The sequence below is a fragment of the Gymnoscopelus braueri genome (assembly GCF_963280865.1).
Source record: "Gymnoscopelus braueri genome assembly, chromosome: 5".
NCBI lineage: Eukaryota > Metazoa > Chordata > Actinopteri > Myctophiformes > Myctophidae > Gymnoscopelus > Gymnoscopelus braueri.
Window position 1 is genome coordinate 477,211 of NC_137606.1, and position 20,503 is coordinate 497,713.

A 20,503-nucleotide genomic window follows, 5' to 3' on the forward strand; every position below is an offset into this window, starting at 1 on the left:
GCAAATCATTTTTACACAGGTATAATGGCTCAGTGGCCATAGCATGTCTGCAGGATTCATATATCAGTAGTAAAGACTGCCTGTAATCTTTTTTCAGATTCAAGACTATAGGACATATTCAGGCTGCCAAACAGATGAGATGTGGTGTGTCTAACAATGGACGCATGTACGAGGGTCAAGATATCTGTGTACGTAGCGGTGTGATTTCATTCTAGAAGCCATCGATGTGGCAGTAGGCCTCCAGGCTGGAGAAGAGGATGTATAGGAACCAGAGGCCAAAAAAGAGCATGCATGTCAGCACGCGGGCCGATTTTGGACCGCCCAGCTCTCCGCCAATGGAGGGGCGTCGCCGAAACAAGAGCACGCCCATGCAGATGAAAGCAAAGATGGTGAACAGGGTGACGGAAAAGGCCAACGACCCCGGGTCCACCAGGAACGGTTTGCCCTGGATGTTCCAGTAGACGGCGGCCACTGACCAAGCCACGCCGATCCCCAGGAACACGTTGACGGCGTTGCTGCCGGTGACGTTCCCCACCGACGCGTCCGCGTGCTGATCCTGTGTGGCGGCTACTTTACTGGCAAAGGTGTCTGGGAGAGGAGAGAGAGAGCGAAGGGCAAAGAGAGAACAGAATTGAGTAAGCATGTAAACGTGTGGACACACACACACACACACACACACACACACACACACACACTCACAAACACGTTGTATAAAAGTCTGGCCCTGCACTATAGTATCACCTGGAATGGACGTTCCCAGAGCGACAAACACCACGGCGGTCACGCTGTCGCGGAGCCCCACCGTGCAGCCAAAGTGGGACGCCAGGTCCCCTATGACGGCTGTCAGGAGGCCAATGACGCTGATGGAGACGCAGAAGCAGGCCCAGCCGTTCCAGTACTCGGTGGGCGGCACGCAGGCGAACAGAACCTTCCAGAAGACGGTGACGAAGTGCATGACGTAGTCGCAGCAGGACGGGTGGCGCGCCTCGCCGCCCTCGTCGTCGTCGTCGTCTCCGTCGCCTGTACGGAGGAAAAGACGAGCGAGAGAGACATTGTGGATAGATCGTTTGGATAGAGCCCCTTTGACAAGTTTAATAACCATAAAGCAGTGGTGGAAAGTAACTTCTTTACTTACTTAATTACATACTTTAGTACATTTACTCAAGTGCTGTACTTAAGTAAAAATTTGAGGTATTTACTTGAGTGTTTCTAATTTCCAATACTTTTACTTGTAGCCTACTCCACTACAATAATTTTAAAACTTTAGTTACTAGTTACTTATTTGGATTATTATCACAAAACATATATTAACCACTTCAGCTCTGTATACATTTCGGCCATTTGAAAATAGCTGATCTACAAGCTCACAATGCATACTTAAGTAAAATATGTGAATACTTTTTCCACCACTGCCATAAAGTACTTAGATTTTTGTGAAATGTTTGCTGTTGGCAATGAGCCTGTCAGTCCACAAGGGGGCGCTGCTTGCATTGCAAACGACATATCATCCAAGGACCACTTTCTTGCTCTTAATACTGTTACTTGTTACTATCACAAATTCATGTATAACCTGCAAAGGTTAATTACGACAGAGAGACAGCCTGAGTGAGGGTATTATGTGCTCAGAGAGTACACAGGCGTGTCCTATAATTCATAACTTACTTATTGCCAGTGGTGTAAAGTAACTAAGTACAGTTACTCAAGTACTATACTTAAGTACAATTTTCAGATTTTGTACTTTACTTGAGTGTTTCCAATTTCCGATACTTTTACTTCTACTCCACCACTTCTCAGAGGCAAATATTGTACTTTTACTCCACTACAATTATTTGAAATCTTTAGTTACTAGTTACTTTGCAGATTTAGATTTACAAAACATACATTAACCATTTCAGCCCTGTATATATATTGCGATGCGACACATCGTGAGCTTGTAGATCTGCTATTTTAAAAAGATTTGTATACATTTGAAAGACTTGAAATGGGATATTCTGCATAATAAGTACTTTCTACTTTTGGTACTTTAAGAACATTTTGATGCCAATACTTTTGGACTTTTACTCAAGTACATTTTGAATTGCGGACTTTTACTTGTAACAGAGTATTTCTATACTGCAGTATTGATACTTTTACTTAAGTAGAAAATGTGAGTACTTTCCCCACCACTGCTTATTATTGGTTAAAAATACAGGAATGGTATACCCGGGGAAAAAAGGTGGTAAAGCTTTGGTGGCTTGTTGCCCCTCACTAATTAGTTTGCATTAACAAATGATCCAACTGGCAAAGACCCACCATTACTTCAGATATAGTATAATTCTCAGAGACAGGTTGCCGGTTAGCACAGCTGAAGGGCTGGTTTCATTCACTGCAATATGGCATTACAGCTGATACTGTGATAGTACACGTGAGCAAGTCACAGAAGCCAATACTCTACCCAGGGCTATGGTTTTACGGGTGACACTGCACTTCAACCTGACGTACGGAGCTCCCGCTGGCCTAGCGGTCCAGGCGCATGCCATACATAGGCTCTAATGCCTGACAGCGCGTCGCAGGTTCGCCTCCCGATCCCAACGACCTCTGCTGCATGTCTCTCCCCATCTCTCTCTGTGTTTCCGATCTATCTCCTGTACTATCAATAAAGGCAGAAAAAGCCCCAAGAAATATCTTTAAAAAAAAACTGACACATAATGTATATTGTGTGTATCGTGGGATATATAGTATATTTATTTTAGAGGGATGTTCACTATGACCAAAAGTCAGTGGACACTCTTTCTATTAAGTGTTTCTAATTACTGATCGATGTTCCAGTGAATGGAAATCTCAATGCTACAGCTACAATGACAATCTAGACAATCGTGTGCTTCCAATTTGGTGGCAACAGTTTGCAGAAGGACATTTCCTGCCCCATGCCCCCCACACCTCTACATAAACAAATGGTTTGTTGAGATCAGCGGGGAAGAACTTGACACTCGAGTTCTCAAATTCTGCCCAAACCCGACCCTACCCGACCCGACCTTTTCGGGCCGAGCCGGGCCCAAAATCTATGCTAATTGGCCGGGCCGAGCCTCGGGTTCTCTGAAAAAAACTAACTAAACTAAACTGCCCCTAGCGGCCTAAACGTAAGTGTTGGATGCAGCTCAAAGTGAACTTTATTTCCTTGCCCGTGTTATTAAAGACAAACGGGCGACAATGTCCAAAACTCAATCGAAAATCGGCGATCGAAAATCTGTGAAAGTGGCCGTTTTCAATATGTTTTGGCCATTATCTCTGGAACGGAAGGTCAAAGTTCAAAGCTTGTTGGATGTGTGACTTTGAGGACATTACGCACATAATGACACATTTTCGGTTTTGGGGTGTTTTCGGGCCCAGTTACTAGGGCCGGGCCTTAATTGTCAGGCCCGTTGACATAGAGCCGTGACATTAACCCTATCCAACACCTTTGGAATGAATTGGAACATCAAATGCAAGCCGGGCAATAATCAGCCACCATCAGTGGCTGACCCAAAGTTACAGCTGGTAAATGTTATAGGAAAGGGGGGACCAACTCCATATTATCCATGCATGTGATTTGCAATTACTTGGTTCAATATCAGACTAGACAAGAAGATGAAAGATTGCATCTGAAGGGCAGTAGTAATAGAGTTTCCTTCACAAAAGATCAGTGGGATGACATCTACTTCTAAAAAGATGCAAATAGCTGTAGCCTACGGCAAAAAAAAAAGATAAAAAAGAAACTAGAGGGATGAAAGTTTGTATCTTAAGGGCAGTAGTAATAGAGTTTCATTAACAAAGGATCAGTGGGGAAGAAAGGATGTCTAGTATCTACTTCAAAAACGTTGTGAATGTCAGTATGGCAAAACAACAACAACAAAAAAGTAGAGAGTAAATTTGTGATTTCTTTCTAGATTTAAGTACCACCTTGACCTCGATCAATGAAGAGATTGTAAATGCAGAGCTTCTAATGAGGTGCACAGCCAAACACTCCACAATGTTTGACTGAAATGGAATGCTTTAGCCATGAGAGATAGAATTTAATTTAAAAAGGCTTATAGGGCTAATGTGTTACTTTGTTACCTATTTATCCATTTGTACACTCTCAAAGTGAAAGTGAAACAAAAAAAACAACAACTTACGAGTCACACACGCACACGCGCACATGCACGCGCACGCACACACACGCACACACACGCACACGCACACACACACCCCGCTCCTCACCTGCGCTGACAGTGACAGCTTCCACAAACTGCTCCCTCCAGGAGTGGGTGCCAATAACCAGTGCCAGGTTGGTCTTTTTGATGAGCTTGTCCACCGTGCTCTGCCAATCAAAAAAGCACAACACCATTAATCAGCGAGCAAACAGAGCGCAGGACCTATATGACAAGTTAATTAAGACGAGACGGAGCCACTAACGAGGCCTCATTAGAATGTCACCATCGCTTTCTTCAGATGGGGAGTCTTCCACTGAGTCAACATGATGATGCAACTCGTAGCATCCTGCTGTCACATTATGCCAAGATGACAGATGGGCAGTGGTGGAAAGTAACTAAGTGGTGACTAATCGATAGGAAAAAAGTGTGGGGTGAACTATCCCTTTAATGACTAAAAAGGGAAGGAAAAAAAAGAAGTGTGCCATATTTCTAAAAGTTCAACCTCATACTGCACATATTGTATACAAATGCCCAAGTATCACACACAGACATAAACCATAAATCATAATGATGATGTTCCACCATCCCCCACACCATATACTGTACATCTAATCTCAATGAAATATGCATTGCATTCATATTTCATATGTGATTTAATTCAACAGATTGTATCCTCCTATTTGTGCTTTGGCAATGAGAGCTTTTCAATCCACTGACATTGATCTGTAGGTACTAAAAGTGGGCGTCAATCACCCTGAACTGCATTATTGCCCCGACTCAGCTCTGTGAGTCCACAAATCATATGAGACAGAGCTCATTTTATTGCAACAATGGGTCAATAGACTTGGGACAGGGATGTTGCATTTTATTACACTCACACGCGCGCACGCACGCGCACACCTAGTGTACCTAGTAAAGTAAGTAAGTACATGTACTCAAGTACTGTACTTAAGTACAATTTTGAGGTATTTTTACTTTATTGGAGTATTTCCAATTGTCAGTACTTTTATTTCTACTCCACTACATCTCAGAGGCAACTATTGTACTTTTACTCCACTACAATTATTTGAAAACTTTAGTTACTAGTTACTTTGCCATCAATTATTATATAACTAGTCCATACCCGGTGAAGTGCGCAGGCAAAAGTAGTTGCAAACGTGGGGTTATTGCGTGTCCCGTCGCGGTTTGGTCTCAGAGGTTTGTGGAATTATAGGCGGATAAACCATACATTAACCACTTTAGCCCTATTTTATACATAGGCTATTTGAAAACAGCCGATCTACAAGTTCACAACGCGTCGCACAACTTGTATCTGCTATTTTCAAACATTCTAGTACTTTTACTTTCGGTACTTTAAGTACATTTTGATACCAATACTTTTGTACTTTTATTCAAGTAAATGTTGAATTCCGGACTTCTACACGCACACGCACACGCACACGCACACGCACACGCACACGCACACACACACACACACACACACACACGCGCACACACACAGATAGAACGACGGAAAGAGGGGAGAGCAGTGAAAGGAGAGGTAGATGAATAGAAAAGAGGGAGCTGCTCTCATCTTTTAGTTTGTTCATTTGCAGTTGTTTTGTTCATTTGCGTCCTCTCTTGTCTTATCCTGCTTCCTCGCCGCAGGTGCATTATTTACTTTAATTAAACGAGATACAGCAGATCTACAAGCTCATAGCGCGGCACTCGGTGCCGCGCTATGAGCTTGTAGATCTGCTGTTTTTTTTAAAAATCTTGAAAAGTTGTGCAAATCTTTTAATATTTGTTTTTTAAAGCGAACATTTGTTCTGTCAAATATCTCAACAAATGTCATTTTTCTGAAATACTATTGTTGCTATATCAGCTGTGCTCCAACTTTTTCCATGTCAAAGACCCCCAAAATGATATGTATTTGGCCGCGGACCCCCATCTCAAACTATGTTGTTCCGGGGACCCCCAGAAGCAAATATTTGAGTTAAAAATTTATATATATATATTCAAAGATTTGCACACATTTTCACGATTTTTCTAAAATAGCAGATCTACAAGCTCATAGCGCGGCACCGATCTGCTATTTTTGAATAGCCCAAAGTATAAGATGATGGTTAAAGTGGTTACACAGATGCGTTCCCGCGGTTTCAATGGGTTAAATCATTATGAGTAGCCCCGTCGGTGCATAAACCTCCCTATAGGAGCTAATGGAGGGAGGAACACGGAACACCTGATTAATTCAACAAAGAAGACCACCGCGGCGCACACAGGGGATGTTGAAGGCTTCTCTGATTAACCATCCATGTCTCTGATGTCTAATTAGGCGAGAATGTTGACATTCTTGTACATTTCAAAGACTAAACTAGTAAACAAAGCGATCCACTCTCTTCATGTGTTCAACCCATTAAAACCGGGAAAGCTTCTGTGTCACTTTAACCATTATTTTATACTTTGGGCTAGTATTCAAAAATAGCAGATCTACTAGCTCATAGCGAGCCTTGTAGATCTGCTATTTATTTTTTTTTATCGTGAAAATGTATGCAAATCTTTGAATATACATATATTTTTTAAAGCAAACATTTTTAACTCAAATCTTTGCTTCATGGGGTCCCCTGGAACTAAATCTTTTGAGATGGGGGGGGGCGGCGGCAAAATACATATCATTTTGGGCAGGGCCGCAGGAAGGGTAGTGCGAACGGTGCGGTCGCACAGGGCCCCGCGCTTGGGGGAGCCCCGCAAAAAAAACGAAAAAAAAATTATTATTATAATTTTTTTTTTTAGTGAACAGATTCACGTTTAGTAAGAGTTATACCGAGAAATAACCGCAAATAACCACCAAAAACTCGGAAATATTCGCCCAAAACCGCCAAAAAATCGCGCGCGCGCGGGGATGGGGGCGCGCACGCGCGCGCGACTTCGCACAGGGCCCCGCATTGCTCCCAGACGGCTCTGATTTTGGGGGTCCTTGACATGAAAAAGTTTGAGAACCACTGATATAGAAACATACGTTAATCAGAAAACTGTTTGGATTCAGAAGACTTTTTTTTTTATCGGCTTCAGGTCTCAATGGGTTGAGTGAACCTTTTTAGAATGGAGGTATGTAAAGATGCCAATCAGAGCCAAAAGCGGATGGTATTTGCTTTGCTAAATTAAAATACACAGGCTGCATAAATTGCACCAAAGCCTAGGAGGGTTTGATTTTTGCATGCCCTGGGCGAGGTGATGCACTGTATCAGATGCAACTCATATTTTGAATAATTTGAATAATTTGAATAATTCAAACTAATTGGTACAAGGGGTGTGTGAAAGGGTATATAATGGAGTAAAGTTACGTAACCTGACCAGCAACCAGTGGTGGAAAAAGTACTCAAATGTTTTTCTTAAATTATCAATACTGCAATATAAAAATAGTCCGTTAGGGCGCGCTCTCACTGCACTTTTATTTTACCTCTGGGGCAGAATCTGCCAATGCATTGTCAATGTAAATGCGTGGATTCACGCAAGAGCGGATTTTGCGTTTATCCGCTCTACGCGACTTGTCCATTGGAAGCATAAAACTGCTGGAGGCAGGAGCTGATTTTCTCCCTCTGTCCAATCGGGTGAGTCGAAGGCGGACCGTCCCAAGACTCAGGAAGCAACATGGTGCTCAAGGCAGAAGGCGGTGCGGGCTACGGGGACGGTCTTGAATGTGAGTGACAGGTGCGTCACAGCGTTTTTTTAGAATCCGCTGGCTGCAAAAAACTGTGGCCGCGCACAACCTGCGTTTAACAGCGGCCAGCCAACTTTTGGTGAGAGCGCGCCCTTTCAGAGTATTTCTACATTGCAGTATTGCTACTTTTATTTAAGTAAAACATGTGAGTACTTTTTCCACCACTGCGGGGACATGGGGAAGGAAAGAATGTGAAACGCCATAATGGAGGACGCGTGTATAAAGTGACCAGAAAAGCACTGCATATTTTTCGTACTGACAGTACTTCTGACAGTGCTTCTGGGGGTCCTACAAATGTCTTCTATACTAAAATGTATGTTGCTATAATCAGTGGTTCCCAAACATTTTCATGTCATGGACCCCAAAATGATACGTATTTTGCCGCAGACCCCCATCTGAAAATATGTTGTTCCAGGGACCCCCAAGAAGCAAAGATTTGAGTTAAACATGTTAATTTTAAAATATTCAAAGATTTGCCCAAATTCACAAAATTTTTCAAAAATAGCAGATCTACAAGCTCATAGCGCGGCACTCGGTGCCGCGCTATGAGCTTGTAGATCTGCAATTTTTGAATAGCGCAAAGTATAAAATAATGGTTAAAGTGGTCACACAGATGCGTTCCCGGTCTTAATGTGTTAAAGGGGAACACTTTACTTTACAAGATTTTATATACAATTGCTAGCGGTCTGGGAGAGAGAGAGTCCAGTCGATAACTGTGAACCACAAACAACGCTCTGGAAGTGGGTTAATTTAGGCCCTGAATGAATCTATTGGGGAGCCACTGGTTTAATGAATGAATCTATTGGGGAGCCACTGGTTTAATGAATGAATCTATTGGGGAGCCACTGGTTTAATGAATGAATCTATTGGGGAGCCACTGGTTTAATGAATGAATCTATTGGGGAGCCACTGGTTTAATGAATGAATCTATTGGGGAGCCACTGGTTTAATGAATGAATTTATTGGGGAGCCACTGGTTTAATGAATGAATCTATTGGGGAGCCACTGGTTTAATGAATGAATCTACGGTAATACCTTGAACTCATAGGACTCCTCGATGACCACCTCCAGTCTGCTGTGCTCTCCCAGGATGGGCTTCCCCATCTCAGCTATCCTCCTGGCCTCCTCCTCCTCAGCGCTCAGCTGGCCGTCTGCTCCTTCTGCAGGGAGGAGAGAGAGAGAGAGAGAGAGAGAGAGAGAGAGAGAGAGAGACAGAGAGAGGGAGAGAGAGAGAGAGATTGAGAGAGAGACTCTAGCACATGGCACATAGATAGATATTTTCAGGTCATCACTTTATCAATAATCAAGCTTTAATCAGCATTTTATCTTGAGCTGTATTTAGCTTGTGTGCAGAGAGAGAGAGAGAGAGAGAGAGAGAGAGAGAGAGAGAGAGAGAGAGAGAGAGAGAGAGAGAGAGAGAGAGAGAGAGAGAGAGAGAGAGTGTGTGTGCGCTCATGCTGAGTAGACAAAGAGCATGGGGAGATGAAAGCTGGAGCATATGTCTATTGTCTAGGTATAGTGATGGGGCGTTCATGATCGATTCGTTCAAAAGAACTAAGTTCATTGCCGTGAACGTGAACGAACTCGTTCACTTCCTGAAACTGTTACATTCGCGCTTTCGTTCACGCCCTCCCCGTACACAGGACGGGAGGATGGGCTGTGCGAGTTGAGCTGTTTTTCACTAGACATGAACGAATCATTAGAACAAATAATTTAAACAGATCTTTGCCGTGAACATGAACGAAATAGTTTTTATTTAGACACACCAGAGAGTGACCGGACAGTGTTTCAGGATGGACACGGCGAAAGACATGCTACCATCTCTCCCTCCACTGGGCTCTTAAAATACTACATCTAGAGTGTCCTCATAATATTGAAGTAACTTCCTTTATGGCCCCACGGTGAACCTTATGCCATCTGTATAGAGGGCTTAACCCTTTAAGATATTTATATATATATATATATATTTTACTCAAATCTTTGCTTCTGGGGGGTCCCTGGAACAAAATATTTTGATATGGGGGTCCGCGGCCAAATACATGAAACAGTTTAAGGACCACTGATATTGTAGCGACATACGTTTTTTTCAAAAATCTGTTAGGATTTAGAAGACATTTGTAGAATCCCCCAGAAGCAAAGATTTGAGTTACAAATGTTGGCTTTGAAAAATATATATTCAAAGATTTGCACACATTTTCACGATTTTTCTATATAAATTGCCCAAAGACATCTTTAAAATGGGTTAAAAGAGATAGCACCCAGAGCCATTTGTGAGTCTGTCTGCATGGAGTAGCAGGGGAATTAATATCGATACGCAGTGTGGATTGTGCTATCGATCTACTGCCAAAACGACCAGCAGCAGCTATATACACCAATTACAGTTCATCTTAAATTAATAGAAAAGAAGCGCAGCCATATTAATATTCTAAGAGGTCTCTAAGAGATGGTGTTTAAGGTCCAGCAGTTCACATTCTCTAAAACCCCAAATGACCTCAGAAAACAATTTCACACCAACCGAATGTAGAGCTGTACGCTTGAGATGGGATTAAGCTGCCAAAATCAGGGACTTCAGAGACTTAACTTGGACTCCTCTGCTACAAGACTTATTTGCGACTTGATTGCTTTAACCCATTTAGACCGGGAAAGAATCTGTGTCATTTTTAGATTTATTTGGCTATTCAATCTTTGGCTATTCAAATTTTATTTTATTTTTTAATCGTGACATTTTTGGCAAATCTTTTATATATATATTTTTTAAAGCCAATGTGTAACTCAAATCGTTGCTTCTGTGGATTCTACAAATGTCTTCTAAATCCTAACATTTTTTTTATGCTGCTATAATATCAGTGGTTCTCAAACTTTTCTCATGTCAAAGGACCCCCAAAATGATAAGTATTTTGACCCCCACCTCAAAATATTTTATTCGCTTTACAGTAAAACAATATACATATTCAAAGATTTGCTAAATTTTTCGCATTCTTTTTTCAAAAATAGCAGATCTAGAACCTCATGGTGCGGCACTCGCTGCCGCGCTATGAGCTTGTAGATCTGCTATTTTTGAATAGCCCAAAGAAATCTGACCCGCGTAAAACCCGGAGTGCTGGCTTATTCAAAGTACAGTGCAACTTTAAATGTATCACCATCACAGGCCTATACTGTAGTTTAGCCTACTGCTATTGTGCACAATTCTGCCTTGCCATTCTGTAGCATTTCTTTGGACTAAACTTGGTTACTGGCTGGGCACTGCCAAGCTGGGATGGATGTTTTATTATGGAGATGGGCATAGCTGGAGACTTGAGACTTATAAGGCGTGACTCCTCAGGACTTCAAACTTGACTTGACTGGACTGAAAGATGCAAAAACAGCTCTGGTGGAACCCCAGGCCTTCTCTATGTTCATGTTAGTATACCTTTTTTTTCATACTGTCAACCTTTCAGCTAAAACATAAGATCAAGAGACAGAGAAGACAGTTGGAGGCAGTATGAAATGTGCAGAGAAGGAAAACATTGTGTGTGTGTGTGTGTGTGTGTGTGTGTGTGTGTGTGTGTGTGTGTGTGTGTGTGTGTGTGTGTGTGTGTGTGTGCGCGCGCGCGCGCGGGCGCACACGCGAGAGCAAGCATGTGTGTATGGGCGACAGGGAGCAGGTAGATGTATCTCTAGAGAAAAAGACACAGACATACTCTGTCTTCCTGAGCTGTACCAGCCTGCTGTCATTCAGAGTGAAAGCTCAGTATCCATATTTTAAAACCATCACCGGACGGACGATCTACCCAGCCCCCATTCTCCCGTTCTCTGCCTATTACGAGTCTATACGGTATACCGGGATGTCATCATTTTTCAACATTTCAGCTGTATTTATGTAGAGGTCTCTGAGCACTTTCCCTTGATTTCTGCCTCTAAATTCAACCTTCTGCCAACCCTCCTGGATTCCTCCAGGAGTCTCTTTGATTTTGACCACATCTCTTTCTGGACTCCTTCTGATTCCTCCTTGATTTGGTATTAAACTCCCCAATTTCCCAAGAACACAGGAAATTACATCTACTATGTTAAAAAAAGGTTTCTGAGGGAGGACCCACAGAGCCCCCCCGCTGGGGGGGGGGGGGGGGGGGGGGTGGTCAGTGCATGCAATCATACACAGATATTCACTTTTCACCCATTAAGACACACATTAAACACATCTGTGTCATTTTTACATTTCCTTGGCTATTCAAAAAATACCGAATCTACAAGCTCATCTGTGCCGCGCTACGAGCTTTCCATCTATGGTATATCCAGGACTAAAAGTATCGTTTCAAGCATATTTCCATGATATTCCATTTAATTGGTCAAATACTTGAGGGTTTGTACTTAGAACTGAGTACTGGGAGAGACCTTTGTGTGGGCTCAGCTGTAATGCAATCAGTTCAGAGTTCCTGGCCATTGTAGAGTCCAGGTAAGAGGTGAGAGGCACAACAGTCGTTTTTGATAAACCTTTTGTTTCTTGGTTCAGAGGCATTGACACCCTCTGTCTTGTCTTGATTATCAGAAGAAGGCTTTTGTATTCATTTAAACTAATCAGAGTAATCATTGTTCGTTCCTGGGCCGATCAGCTACAGACAGGAAATGTGTAGTGAATGATTGGAAGCCAGGTCAAGATGACAGTAAAATATATACACTTTGGTTATTCTTCTTTCTTAGGTCTTAAGTGTGTAGTTAAAATGATTAAAGTCTGGATAACTATGACTTGTGTTGTTAACAAAGAGAAATGTCATTTAAGGAAAATATTCTGTCTTAAAGTAACTGTTGTCTTTGTTGACTCATTGTATTTCTAACTGCTGTTTGCAATTGTGAATGTATAATGTGTGTGGACTTAATTTGAAGCTAATAAGATGTTAAACAAAGATTTCATAATATGAGCTTGTGTAAAAGTATAGTTTTATAGATAAGGGATAAAATAAATTGTCACATGTCTTAAGCTGGCTCCAGACCAAACAGACTCGTTCAGACTATTTCAGACTACTTCAGACTGCAACAGACTGGTATTTGGTTGGCAAAAGTGGGCATTTAGTCTGTCAGCCGACTTGCCCCATTGAGATGCTAATCTGGGAACCAAAGGCCAAAAAAAAAGGAAAAACAGTGCCCTCTGCTGTGCGTTGCCAGGTCTGCTTATTATAAGCGACTTTGGGCTTGTTTCCCTGATGTTCCCAGCGTTTTTTCTATTTGAAAATAGCAGATCTACAAGCTCACAACGTGTTGCGATGCACACGTTCTGAGCTTGTAGATCTGCTATTTTCAAACATTTTAGTACTTTTACTTTTGGTACTTTAAGTACATTTTTATACCAATACTTTAGTACTTTTACTCAAGAAAATGTTGAATTCCGGACTTTTACTTGTAACAGACTCAGAGTACATCTATTGCATTGATACTTTTACTCAAGTAAAACATTTGAGTACTTTTTCCACCACTGCTGACACAACATTTTTGAAAACGGTTATTCGAATAATCAAAAATAAATACATTAATTAATTTATTGAAATTAACACCCAGAAAATAGCCAAAACCGAGCACATTTCGATCTATAAGGCCAAATCTAATTTGAAAAAAATATATTAAGAGTATATGAAAGCCAATTAAAATGTTTATACTAATGGCATCTTACACACCTGCTCCCAATAAATTACGTCATCACCACAGCGCAAAAGTAGGTCAAATCAATCAATCTCTCTCTCTGGGGGCGACAACGAGAAACAGTGAATGTAGGTTTTCATAGACATGGTCGCTTGTTTCTCTCACATAATCTGGCAACACCGACAGCCCTTTGTTGTCACGTCTTCACCACCCCATGGCTCTACCAGTCGGCCAAAAAGCTGAACATGTTCGGTCGGCTCTGGGTCGGCCGAAAAGGTCCCGACGGACCCCCCGACGGACCCCTAACCGACTGGACGACTATATACGACGCTTCCCGACGCCAAGTCGGCCCAAAATCGGTCTGGTCTGGAGCCAGCTTAAACCAAGTCAAGATGCAAATTTCTTGTGCCGATTGAGAAGGCTGGCCCAAGAAGCCTTTTGTTTCTAAAAGCTAGTTTGTGAGTGGTCAAGAAGGAGGACTGGGAGGAGGTCCTATGTCAAATGTCTGTCTGTATAAAGTGCAATGTTTTGGTGATTCAGGTACACTCTGTGGATTGACAACGCAGGTGTCACGTTTATGGAAATAAATACATTTCTGGATTCAAACTGGATGCTTCTCATTCTTGCACTTAGGGAATAGTTATGGAATAGTGTTTTTCTTGTCTGATCAAATGGGACCATATACGACACATCCAAGAGGTATTTCCACATAAATGGATGATAATCTGACACACCCCACTGCACTTTAGTTCATAATGTTTGGCTTAGATCCTAATGAATGAGTTATTTTTTGCCAAAACTCATCTGTTTCTCTCTCATTTGTCACGGCTCATGAGAACGTCCTCCCATTTAATCTCCTGCTCTATCTCGGAATACAAAGTAACCAAATGGCAGTTCAGATATGATACAATCCACTCCTTATCAACGTAAAACTCTATAGCACTGTGCTGTGAGCTGGTAGGTCTTGTTATTTTTGCTGAATGTTTGCCTATTTTCACCGAATGTTCACCTAATACGACGTGCCCATAATAGGGACACTACGGTTCATGTGGGTGAAAGTCACTACTTCGTTTATGTCAGAAAGGCTGCAAATACGTCGTGATTCACCAGTGGTGTAAAGTAACTAAGTACATTTACTCAAGTACTGTACTTATAAGTACACTTTTGAGGATTTCTTTTTACTTTACTGGAGTATTTCCAATTTGCAATACTTTTACTTCTACTCCACTACATCTCAGAGGCAAATATTGTACTTTTACTGCACTACAATTATTTGAAAACTTTAGTTACTAGTTACTTTGCAGATATAAATCATTAGCCTATATTATAAAACACACATCAAGTAACATTTTTGAACACAGTTATTTTTACTTGTAACAGAGTACTTCTACATTGCGGTATTAATAGTTTTACTTAAGTTAAAAAAAGTCAGTATTTTTTCCACCACTGTGATTCATGTAGCACTGGGGTGGAGGAAGGCAAAACTGTCTTTTTACACGCCGTAGCGTGCGAGGTGCCGAGCTCATTAAGCCAGAACTAATTTCCTAACCATTCCATTAACACAGAGCTCTCTATGTGTTCGTGTCAGGGAGGCTCTGCTGTGATTTAAATGGAGGGTGACACATGAGGCTGATCTCATCCCAAAAACAAGAGACTGTGAGAGAGAGAGGCCAGTGATGTGCCAGAGCCAATATTATTGGACCAAGTGGGGATAAACAAACGCCATTATCAGTGGTCTGGAATAAAACCATCAGTGTACCATCAGTGGTGTAAAATATCCACGATAGATATGGCTGCAGTTTAAATTATTATTATTATTATTATTATTATTATTATCTGGTAAGTGTTTTTTTTACCTGTGTTCATCCCCATGGAATCCCCTCAAGGACCCTTCTTTGAGAACCACTGCACAAATCGACTGATATGGACCAAGGTCAACAGTTTTTTTAGTTGGTATGTGATTGGAGTGAAGCTTTAATACCCTGGAAGTTATAGTTGTAAAGTGTAAATGTCCTTACCTTGGCTGAGAAGCAGAGCTGTTGAGGGAGAAAAAGGAGTCGGGGGAGGAGAGGAGGAGAGGAGGAAAGGAGGAGAGGGAGAAATAAATATCAATCATATCAGTGACAGTCTTTCGGCCAGTTAGCGACAAGATAATAAAACAGCAATACATTTCAGCATCCAATATGAATATAAAACTAGACACCCACACACACACCCACCCACACGCACACGCACACACACACACACACACACACACACACACACACACACACACACACACACACAGAGAGAGAGAGAGAGAGAGACAGAGAGAGAGAGAGAGAGAGAGAAAAAGATGTCAAGATAAAACATACTCCTCACTAATAAAAAATTATTTTCTTTTCATTGTACCGTGCCCTTTGGAGTCAATCGATTTCACTCCCTCGTTCTCTCCCTTTCTTTACGGCCCATTCTGACGCGCACGCGCGCGCGCGCGCACACACACACACACACACACACACACACACACACACACACACACACACACACACACACACACACACACACACACACACACACACACACACAAACCCTTCAACACTCCGACCTCTCCACCTTTTTCAGGACTCATGCTCACATTTATCATTAGCACGCTCTGATCGCTTCCAGCGGTGTGAAATGCTTTTCTAATGTCTTTGTCTCACACAAATGAGTGCATTTATAGCCTCTGACTGAAAGGTGTGCTCTGTCTTGGCCTGGTTTTCTTGGCATTCGGCTGACAAACCACCGAAGAGAAGAAGGAAAAGTCTTCTGAAATCTGAAAAGTTCCTCACTCTGTCTTCATTTGAGTTTACTAAATTTTTAGTCTATTCCCCATGAAAATAATGCGCTCTCTTAGGGCGCTTTCACACTATGGTCCCGGGTGCGCACCCCGGACCACATGGCAGATGTTGTGGTAGTGTGAACGTAGCGAACCGTTCCCCGTAACGCATCACTGTACCGTACCCGAAACCACCTTGGGAGGTAGTCTCGGGTCCGATTGCTGCGGAGTCGGGAACGGAACGTGGCAGTGTGAATCCATCCGTACCAAGAGAAGGAAGTGGACTGCTAATCATATATCATTTATATATTTTTTATAATGACGCATTATTTTAGCTGGGTTATACCTTCTCATAGTTCTACTTGAATGTTGACAAGAAATAATAATCCCGCTAGTGTTTGAGTAGCGCGAGCCGTGAAAAATAATAAACAAAAAACACATGTGTGGCGAACGTATTTATAAGGATAAATACACCAAGGATTAGTCCGTGACGTCATACCAAGGATGCGTCCGTGACGCCAATATCAAAGACCAGTGCACACACTGCTTTGGTTGTGTATTGTTGATCTGTTGTTATTATAACTCAAGACAACGTCAGGAACACAGTCAAACTTTATTATTCACTCTAGAGTGACTTTTCTTCTGTGAATGACATTCAATCTCCCAAAACCCCATAGTCCACAGCGCCCCCATGAGGCACATATTTACCATTACTGTTAAATGAAATGGTCTCGAGTCTTGGCCAGTGTGAATGCTGGCCAGCCAAACGTACTCGGAAACGGTTTGATTCAAACGGATTCAGTGTGAAGCCGCCCTTAGTCTCTGTGCACATGGATGCATGATTATGCTTGCATGTGAATTCATTTGCACACGGTGTGTGTGTGTGTGTGTGTGTGTGTGTGTGTGTGTGTGTGTGTGTGTGTGTGTGTGTGTGTGTGTGTGTGTGTGTGTGTGTGTGTGTGTGTGTGTGTGTGTGTGTGTGTGTGTGTGTGTGTGTGTGTGTGTGTGTGTGCGCGAGTGTGCGCCTGTGTGTGTGGTGTAGTCTATGTGTTACGCTCCTACTAAGAAAGCTCCAGGATTTACGTAAACATCTTTGAGATGCACATAGCAATACATAACAATACAGCCAGAAACTGTTCCTCCCGCCAGTGGTGTTTTGGTCAAATATTGTACTTTTACTCCACTACAATTATTTTAAAATTTTAGTTACAAGTTACTTTTCAGATATAAATTATTACATTATAAAACATTATTAACCACTTTAGCCCTATTTTATACCTAGGCTATTTGAAAATAGCAGATCTACAAGCTCACAACGTGTCGCATCGCGACGCGTTGTGAGCTTGCAGATCTGCTATTTTCAAATATTTTACATTTACAGTACATTTTGATGCCAATACTTTTGTACTTTTACTCAAGTAAATTTCAAATTCTGGACTTTTACTTGCGACAGAGTATTTACATATTGCAGTGTTGGTACTTTTACTTAAAGTAAAGAATTTGAGTACATTTTCCCACCACTGCTAGTAATGTTCTCTCTCCCTCAACTACCACGGCACGTTATCCTCAACTGACCCAGATGCCGATTTTGAAGTCAGGTAGTGCACTGATGAGGAAGCACACATGACTATGCAACCAAACACACTCTCCTAGATGAAGAAAATGTGACAAAATGAAAAGACGTACCTGAGATTCCTCTCTTGAGCCAGCGTGGCTCCTCCAAGACGATGAAGAAGTTTTCATGTTTTTCATACTCTTCATCGTCAATGATCCTGATCTGGAGGGTTTGACTGCAGAAACACACACACACACACACACACACACACACACACACACACACACACACACACACACACACACACACACACACACACACACACACACACACACACACACACACACACACACACACACACACAGAGTCACATAATGATGCATCTCAAGGGGTTTATCCTCTAACTAAATGTTTTAATAAAATACACACGCAGAGACACACACACAATACAAGACTGTGAGACACACGTGTTGAATAATTCTGTTTAAACCGTATTCTGTAATAGAAAAAAGGGAAAATGTAGACAAGCACAGTGATGTCTGCACACCATACAGTTTTTTATTGATGAAGCTGAAGTTATTGCTCCTTGCATAACTTACCTAATCAATTTATCAATCGAACAAGGAGCCAAATCGGATCCTGGAAATTATCGACCTATATAAATGTAATGTTTCGTCTCAAAGGTTGTTGAACGGATTATACATGAGCAAATTAATAGTTATTTGACAGCAATACCTCTTGTTTGATTTTCAATCAATCAGGCTTTAGAAAGTCCTACTCCACCGACACCTGTTTGCTCTATCTAACAGATTTTATAAGACTAGAGGTGGATAAAGGGAAATATTGAGGAATGGTGAGGTTAGATCTTCAGAAGGCTTTCGATACCGTAAATTCTCTTGAATAAACTCAGGGCTTTGGGTTTTAACAGTGTATTACTTCAGTGGGTGAGGTCCTACTTGGTGGACAGAGAACCCTTTTCTTTTTGTTGTACGTTAACGACATGAAGTCAGCTGTCAACTGTAATTTATTTCTTTTTGCGGACGATTCAGCCTTAGTTGTCTCTCATGAAGAGAAAACAGAGGTGGAAAAGCTACTAAGTGCTGAACTTCTTAAGGTTAGTGTCTGCTTTAGCAGACAAAAAAGTGTCTCTCCATCTCGGCAAAACTGAGTCCATTCTTTTTGGGTCAAATGCCAAACTGAAGTCTCCTGGGTTCAAAGTTACAGCCAAGGAATCCATTACTTACTTGGGGTGTATTTTGGATAATAAGCCATCAGGAGAGAGTACGGCACAAACAGTTTCAAGTCAAACAACATTTCTTGCTAGAATAGCCAGCCTTCTAGATAGAAACGCCCAGAAAATCCTTGCTGGGGCTCTTGTACAATGTCACTTTGACTATGCCCGTACATCTTGGTATACTGGCATTTCTATGAGCCTTAAGAAGAAACTTCAGACCTCTCAGAAATAAATTGGTTAGAGTGATCCTTAAGTTGCATCCTAGAACTCATCTTCTCCCTGCCCACTTCACCAGTCTTGGGTGGCTTAGAGTGGAGGAGTTTTAAAAACTTAAAATGGGTTTATTTCCCAGAATTAGAAGTAATGTAGCTCCCAAATATTTCCGTGACTACTTTTCCAAGGTTAGTGATACACTCAGGCATTACACCAGAGCTAGCCCTACTGATTTTAAGCCCTGCCGTTTTGACAGCAATATGGGAAAAAACATCTTTCCTATACTCGGCAGTGGAATTATTTACCTTCCTACCTTTATTTTTGTTTTAATGGTTGGCCAATAATATGACCAAAAGTTTAAACCAAGTATTGATCTTTTAGAGTAAAAGTTTCAGATTGTTTGTTACATTTTTGTTTAGTTTTTTTGTTTTTTGTCCTTGTTTTGTATTTGTAATGTATTTTTGCTCCCTGCCCCCCTTTCCCAAAAGGAAGGGGGGCAGGGCAAAAAAAAATAAGGTATTTCGTTTTTTGCCCTTGTTTTATATTTGTAATGTATTGTTGCTCCCTGCCCCCCTTCCCCAAAAGGACCACAATGGAAACACGCCTACGGGCTTTCTTGTGTATTTATCCTTTTGAATTAATTATCAATAAACTGCTCAATCAATACCGTATGTACACACAAACACACCATACAGCACACACATGTACACACAAACACACCATACAGCACACATGTACTCAAGACACACACGCTCGCACGCACACACGCACACGCGCGCGCGCACACACACACACGCACACGCACACGCACCACACGCACGCACCCACACTCACACACACACACACGCACGCACGCACACGCGCACGCACGCGCACACACACACACGCGCACACACGCAAACACGCACACGCACACTCACACTCACACACACACACACACACACACACACACACACACACACACACACACACACAGAGTATAGACCCCTTAACAGACGACGTCACACTGATAAGAACCAGTATGCGCGCGCAGGCCGGCACCAAATGAAACCCATTCTGTCATGTCTCGCTAGGACGCGCCTCACTAGTCAACACACAAGAGGAGGTTGAATGAACTGAAACCAGAGCACCCCGAAACAATGTGTTGGGAATTGATTGCATGAAACAATCACCTGCAGTGCGTCCAGTCTCAATGTTGGTAAACAAATAATTGGTCTATAGAGCCAGGCAATTGGCGGAC

The 20,503-nt window shown here is 42.0% G+C and overlaps 1 protein-coding gene across 1 annotated transcript in view; it reads right to left on the reverse strand.

Annotated features, from left to right (window-relative positions):
- Nucleotides 1-211: 211 nt before the first annotated feature.
- slc8a2b (solute carrier family 8 member 2b) overlaps nt 212-20,503 on the reverse strand; it is a gene marked incomplete at its 3' end in the record, with an annotated part of 79,563 nt that continues 59,271 nt past the window's right edge. The window contains exons 10-15 of the mRNA XM_080429499.1: nt 17,948-18,051; nt 15,480-15,497; nt 8,887-9,011; nt 4,219-4,318; nt 742-1,020; nt 212-588 (exon numbers count right to left, since the gene is read on the reverse strand). Of these exons, the coding sequence (XP_080285625.1) occupies nt 212-588; nt 742-1,020; nt 4,219-4,318; nt 8,887-9,011; nt 15,480-15,497; nt 17,948-18,051 (1,003 nt within the window). The remainder of the gene's footprint in view (nt 589-741; nt 1,021-4,218; nt 4,319-8,886; nt 9,012-15,479; nt 15,498-17,947; nt 18,052-20,503) is intronic.